The following is a 7,496-nucleotide window of genomic DNA, read 5'->3' as shown; positions in this document are numbered from 1 at the left end:
ACAAATTCAACATTGACTTGTTTATTCTCCAAGTGGAGGACCCGGATGTTATTTTGGGCGTCTAGTGGTTACAGGTTTTGGGGGATGTGACCAAAAACTTCCGCGATGGTACGGTGAAGTTTACTTGGGAGAACCGACCGATGCTCGCCCAACTTTAACTTACCATTTGTGGTCGAAACGGATGCCTCGGACTTTGGGATTGATGTCGTTCTTTTGCAAGAAGGCCACCCTATCACCTATTGTAGCAGGAAAATAGGCCCACGTCGGCGGTTACTCTCCGTGACCCAAGACGTTGTTCAAGACCGTCAAGTCACTACCCAGGATGAGGAAGAGAGTTAAGTCTTTGAGCAATTCATCAACAACCTTACAACACAATTGAGATTCAATTGATCTAGTTTATTTCTTTAGTGTAGTTGTAGTAGTTTTTTTTTTGCTTAGTAGTAACTTTAAAAAAAAATCAAGTATGGTTTGGAATTGCCTTTAATATATGTTAAGTATTTTGTTATTTTATTTCATTTGTTAACTCAAAAATTAAAAAAAAATAGTGGTGAAAATAGGGAATGATGAATTTTAAGGGCATAATTTATAGCGCTAGTACCGGCGTTGGTGCGGGCTAATAAAATACTGACATAAGAAGAGAAAATGAGAAATAGCAAATACAACTATTTTTATTAGACAAAAAATATTATTGGACTGATAATTTCAATAGTTAATCATTATTTTCGTAAAATTCATTTTTTTCAAATAAATACTCCACTAAATAATTCTCACTCCCAACAAATTTTACCTAACAAATTTATTATCACAAGACCAAGAATAATATAATTGGATAGTGTTGGAGGTGCGCAACCAAAATTAGTAAAATGCATACAATATATACGAGCATAGAATTCATATTCCTCTTGATCAATGACCACAATTACTTCATTTCACCATCATTAATCATTATACACATCAACGATCCTATATAAAAATGGGAGTGGACCCATTTTCGATCATCATACAATGGGATGAAATTATTGTTGATTACGGAAATCATACTAGTATTAGTACTATTTCTAACGCGATTAGGACAAACCCCACTGAGATTATGCATTAATTGCACATATTTGACAACTTTGTGCTGTTATAATTATCCGCATTCTTTGGTTGTATCTGATGATGGATGACTGTAATAATTTCCAATCAAGATAAGTACCTAACAACAATCATTGCTTTCATCATACATTCTTGATGTTTAGTAAATATTTATCCCCATAATAATCCTGATGCCTTTTTCTTACCGCGGGAAATGAAGAATTCTAAAATCAATGAAATTCATGGAAAAAATAAAGCTTATTAATTTGATTCACATCAAGTATGGTTTGCACTTTTCTTCCTGTGGTATTTATAACAGTCCCACTGTTCACAAAAAAGCTCATTCTTGATTGACAATAGTATAATCAGTGAGAAAGAGAAAAGTGAATAAAGTTTAAGAGAGAAAAAGAAAAAAGTGCTGATAAAGGTTCCATAAAAGAATGATGTACTTACTAATTTTAGTCGATGAACAAAATGAATTTGACTATTTTACAGAACGGATGAAATATTATTTACAGATGAATATTATTATTGATCGAAACTGGAATTTTCTCATTTATACATTAGTATATTAGAGTTTGAGTAATCGAGTGTCAAATTGGGTATGACCGTATGAGATTTCCTAGTTTTTGAATTTTCTGTAAATCAAATATTGAAATAGATGTATAATAGATTAGCCGAGATATTGATATTTGATCATGCCTTATTTCCTATTATTCTTGATTTTGATAATAAACAAAAAGGTAGGAGTTTTATTAGTAATTGCCAGTAATAATTTCGATGATCCGGTTTTTACTTACTACTGTATTTGCTTTCGACGTTTCTTTTTCTTATTATTGTGAAGCGACATATTTGGGAGCTCTAAATAATGCAAAGCAAAAATATAGTACGTGTATAATGTTTGTAGCCTATTAATTATGTACCGTTATCTATTACTCCTATTATAATTTCCTAACGATTAATCAAAAAGAAAAAGATCGCATTTCGAGGTCCATTTGCGCTTTCAGAAAATCTACTATGTGCCAAATCGCATTAGCCCAATTAATTTATTCTTAAATTCCAACAAAGATTGCTTGAAAAGTATATGTACTAGAATTAGAAGCGCTAACTGAAAGAATATGGAGTTGGACCTGTTGGGCCATTTATATAACTTACACAGAGTAATTTTAAATTTGAAAAAAAGAGAGAAAAAAAGGAAAATATTTCGTATCAACAAACTGGCATTGGCTCCTTCAATCCAACACCAAAATTATTCTTGAATTTTTTGTTACTGAAATCTGTGTTACCTCTATGCATCATAGCCACGAACTCATTGTAATCTATTCGGCCATCCTGCACCAAATCATCACAACATGTTACTGTCGAATTCCATATCTAATTAATTCAATAACCCAACAAATATTTGTAACAAAATGTGGCACTCACATTATCCTGGTCTGCTTCTTGAATAATTTCATCAAGCTTGAAATCTTGAATCCCGAAGTCCTCACAAGCTCGTTGAAGCTCGTCTTGCGTTATGTATCCACTCCCGTCTTTGTCAAAGTAAGAAAATGCGCGAATGAGATGATCATCCTTGTCGATTTTGTTCATGTGCAACGTTGCTGCGATGAACTCTCCATAGTCTATGGCACCATTGTTATCAATATCTGCCTACAGAGAGTTTAACACATGTGTAAGTGTTTCGAGCTTTTGAGATTCCAACTTTCCAAGTGTTGTCTCAGTATACTTACAGCTTTCAACAGACGATGTATCTCTGATTCCTCAAGATTAGCTCCGTATCTTGTTAGGCCAACCTTGAGCTCCTCGAAGGTGATGTAGCCGCTGTTGTCTGAATCTATTGTCTCGAACATTTCTCTTAGCCCTGCAATCTCTTCCTCGGAGAGACTCTCCGCAATTACCTGTATCGATACAAACACAAGCGTTACTACTGAAACAAAAGACATTAGTAGAGTAGTACTATCATTTTTCTTGATAGTATGTCACATACTCTTATAGCCATTTTCTTGAGCTTGTTCATGGCCGAGAAGTGCATCATCCGGCTCAGCACCGCAGAGTGAATAGGCTCGTCTGGAGCTACCCCGCCAACCTGCACCCATGGATGTGCTGCAACAAATTCAAAACTCAATCAACATTACACTTCACATTTCTAACCAAACATGTGTACTTACATAAAACTTGATGAGCAGTTATCCTTTTTTTGGGATCCCTTACAAGCATTCTTTTCACAAGATCCTTTGCACTCTCAGAGATGTTAGGCCAAGGATGTGATGAGAAGTCAATCTCACCATACAAAACCTCTTTGAATATCTCTTGTTCTGTTTCTGCACAACAATATGTGTCCAATACAAAGCATCAGAAATCAACTAGTAAAACATTGAAAACCAAAACTCATGAGCAAATCAAAATCTCACCACCCCAAAATGGAGGCACTCCACAGAGAAGGATATAAACTATAACTCCTGCGCTCCAGACGTCGGCCTCAGCGCCATATCGCTTGCACAGAACTTCCGGTGCAACGTAGTAAGGGCTCCCCACCACATCACTCAACACTTGCCCTAAATTCAATCAATCAACTAACTAACCAATCCAAAACTCTACCTCCTCAAAACCAATGGAAAATCTGAGTATACCTGGCTTGAAGAAAACAGACAAACCGAAATCTATGATCTTCATAGCCGAATCCTCAGCTCCATTAACAAAGAGGAAATTCTCCGGCTTTACATCTCTATGCATAACTCCCAACGAATGGCAAGCCTCCAACACACCTACGATTGTTCTAGTAAGTTCGGCGGCCTTCTTCTCCGAATAATGCCCCCTCTGGATGATCCTATCGAAAAGCTCCCCGCCTCCGCAGAGCTCCATCACGACATGGACCGCGACAGCGTCCTCGTACGCTCCTTGGATGGAGACGACGTTGTCGTGGCCGGACAAGTGGTGCAGGATTTCGACCTCTCTCCTCACATCTTCTAGATCCTCTTTCTGCACCAATTTCCGCTTAGCGATGGATTTGCAGGCGAATTTGTTGCCGGTCTTCCTCTCGGTGCAGAGGAACGTGGTGCCGAACTGGCCGTGCCCGAGCTTTTCGCCTAAATCGAACCGCTGTTTGAGGTGCCCTGTTTTGGTTTTGAGAACAGAGTCCACCTCGAGGCCTATGCTCATCTTCCTCTTCACGGCGTTAGCCTTTTTACGCGGCGGTTTCGGCTTCTCCGTCACGATCATGAACACTTTTTCATCCGTTTGTTTCACATCGATCGTCACTTTCTTCGGAGACGGCGGTGTCGTTGTTGTTGCAGCTTCGGCTTCGATTTTGATGGTTTTTTGACTAATGGCAGCGTTGTCTTCTCGTGATTTTGACGGCCAGAATAGGCCGTAGAGAGCGCCGTGATCGTCAATTTTTCCGTGAACGCAATTGTTTCCCATTGTGATGAAAACTGTTATCTCACAAGCATCATATGTAACGCTTCTTCAACTGAATAGGAACACAGGAAATGCAGCGTATATATGGAATTCCAGAATTCTAATTAAATTAAAAAATAAATTGATAGTGAAAGAGTGAATGTTTCAAAGGGGGGAAAAGTGGAAATTTGAGAAGGTGGCAAGATTATGAAATGAGAAGGAGGAAAGAAAGTGTGGAATAGAGGAAAAATGGCTAGTGTTGAATTATATTTATAATTTGGGTTTTTTTTCATATGTTGTAACGTAGAAAGTGTGTAAACCGTGGGTGGGTTTTGAATGTGTCGAAACACCCACTTTTCTTGAAATAAACGCAAATGAGAAATAGAGATCTTACAGTTAGAAACAATGTTTCAACTTTCCAAATTGCACGTACGCGTTGGATTAAATTTGTGTAATTATCTACTACTATAAATTATCTGTAAATTTGTGTAATTATCTAAAATTACCAAACCAAAAGACGTTACATAATTCAGATCGGATTCTCTATGCTATTTTTCGTAATTTGGAGTTTATTTTCCTAAACTTGTACGCCTTCATTTAATATCATTTAATGTTCTCTTTTGGATAAACACAAGTGATCTGATTCGCTATAATACGTTGAATCAGATATCATAATGTATGAAAAGAGACCTAGTTCTGTATTGAATATTTAATTAAAGCGTAGATATTATAATTAACAAAAAAGAAAAAAAATCCGACGACTTACGACTAATTCTAAGAAAGAATTGAAATAGTAGACCGCTAGCTAAAGGATAAATCTTTATATATATAAAGAGAGCGCCGGCGCCAGCATTGCATGCATAAGCGGCAGCCGGCTGCTGCGGCAGCGATTCCATCGGAGTATGTTTCCACCCAGCTGTATTCTTTACTCATTTCTCTACCACTTTTTTTGTTTTTGTTTTTTTTTTCAAGTAGGTATATATTTTGTTCATGTTACTGCGAATAGTTAGACTCTCGTTATAGTGCAGCAACACTAAACTTCATTTTAAATTGAAACCATATTCTATTAATTTTTTTCGATTATAATTTATTATAAAATTAATGGAGTATTAATGAGACTCAGATTACACTAATTTTTTATTCACTTTTTTTTCATAAAAACAAATATTTCCTCCGTCTATCATTAGGAGTTTCGGTCACTTTTGCACACTCGTTTTATAAAAATGATACTACCTCCGTCCCCCAAATTTTGACACAGTTTACTATTTCGATCCGTCCCTGAAAATTTGACACATTTTACTTTTTACCAGTTTTGGTAGTGGACCTCATATTCCACTAACTCATTACTACTCACATTTTATTATAAAACTAATACTTTAAAAGTAGAACTCACATCCCACCAATTTTTTCAATTCACTTTCCATTACATTTCTCAAAATTTGGGAGACGGAGGTAGTAATAAATAGTTAATGTGGAGAAATGGTAAAGTAAGAGAGAAAATAACTTATATAAAACTTTTGTCAACATTATTCTCTCAATTACTTTACCATTTCTCTACTTTACCTATTTATTATCATTTTTATATAACGAGTGCGCAAAAATGACCGAGACTCCTAATGACGGACGGAGAGAGTAATTTTTTAAAATTTATACCGAGTCAAAATAGTGGCTCTTTAAATTATGGACAAAATGAGTACATGCCAATATTTTTCTCATGATAGGAAAGGTCAATGTACATACTGGAAAATACGATGTATAAATTTTTCTTTCTTCAAAAATTCACGTGCCTTTCTGGATTCTGATCACTCTAAATTGCCGTCTATTGGAGTTTTGACTAAACAAAACGTCACATTGAAATTTGGGTGATGCGTTCATTCAGTGTTTGAAGTTTGAACTTTCCATTATTTCAGATAATACATCATGCAATTAATATAAAACATTAATAATTGTATTTATATTATTGTGAGACGTACATAAGGGTAAACGCATAAATAGTTGTGAAGTTGTGATATGCGAGTAGTATCACACTCGACCTTCCAAATAAAATTGAAAACAAACTAACACGTAAACGCAGAAGATATTATTCCACGGCACAAGCAACTATATCATTCTTTTTTCACACGTTTCTTCATTTTTGTAGTATATTATTTCCCTATTTAGTAGGGATATGTTGTCACAAATTATTATTGAGTTTATAGTATAATATTATTGTAAATATAAGAAATAAAAACAAAAACAATAATATGAATGAATGATTATAAAGAGAGAACATAAAAAACGAATATAACGAAAATTTGAAAATTTGCCACTAGTTTAGTTACCAACCATGTCTGGATGTCAATGCAGCCTAAAACTTATGGGCTCGCCAAAATAGCTCGTTAAATTTAGAAGGTTACTGACTGAAATTTTTTTGTCAGATAACATTATAATTTGATTAGCCCGCAACTTGAATAGACTGTTCCGGAACCAGATGAGCTAGCTCAGTGGGTTGGACCTAGGTGCACTATTGTGTATTCCTGTCTTATTGAACAATTAATTTGACAGTTCAACAATTATTTTTATAATATAAATAACTATAAAAAATAATATTTTTTTTATTTAATATACGTACATACTAATTTTTTTATTAATATAAGATAATAATAGGTAAATGAATTAGAAATTCAAATACCATAAGAAACCATTTGAATTCTAAAATACTCCAGGTTTTAAAATGTTTCAAAATATTTTAAAAATCTTAAATTAGATGGTCAATGTCATGACCCATCATAAACTATCCTTATATATGTTAAATTATTCAACCAATTGGACTCAATTATTTTACTGCTTAAGAGCATTAGTAATGGAAGGAGCCTTCCCATTCCATATCAGCATTTGTCCAAAGGGTCTATCTCCCTGTTATGGAAGGGCCCTCCTGTAGGACCCTCCCATTCCATTTCATTTTCACCTCATCAATATTTTGTTTTAATTATTTTTCACTTCTATATTTAATATGTTATCAAAATTAAATAAATTTAAATACA

The 7,496-nt window shown here is 34.9% G+C and overlaps 1 protein-coding gene across 1 annotated transcript; it reads right to left on the bottom strand.

Moving 5' to 3' along the window:
• Nucleotides 1-2,146: 2,146 nt before the first annotated feature.
• LOC125185495 (calcium-dependent protein kinase 26-like) lies at nt 2,147-4,704 on the bottom strand. Its single transcript, XM_048082023.2, has 7 exons — nt 3,708-4,704; nt 3,489-3,632; nt 3,246-3,398; nt 3,065-3,180; nt 2,808-2,975; nt 2,503-2,727; nt 2,147-2,409 (listed from the first exon to the last, which is right to left on the bottom strand). The coding sequence occupies exons 1-7, from the start codon at nt 4,495-4,497 to the stop codon at nt 2,287-2,289; spliced, it is 1,719 nt and encodes a 572-aa protein (XP_047937980.1). The 5' UTR covers nt 4,498-4,704; the 3' UTR covers nt 2,147-2,286.
• Nucleotides 4,705-7,496: the final 2,792 nt, after the last annotated feature.

This window comes from Salvia hispanica, chromosome 1 (genome assembly GCF_029641045.1).
Source record: "Salvia hispanica isolate PSC_SH4W2 chromosome 1, Shi_PSC_v1, whole genome shotgun sequence".
NCBI lineage: Eukaryota > Viridiplantae > Streptophyta > Magnoliopsida > Lamiales > Lamiaceae > Salvia > Salvia hispanica.
The sequence above is the reverse complement of the archived record's forward strand: the minus strand, read 5'-3'. Positions and strand labels throughout refer to the sequence as shown.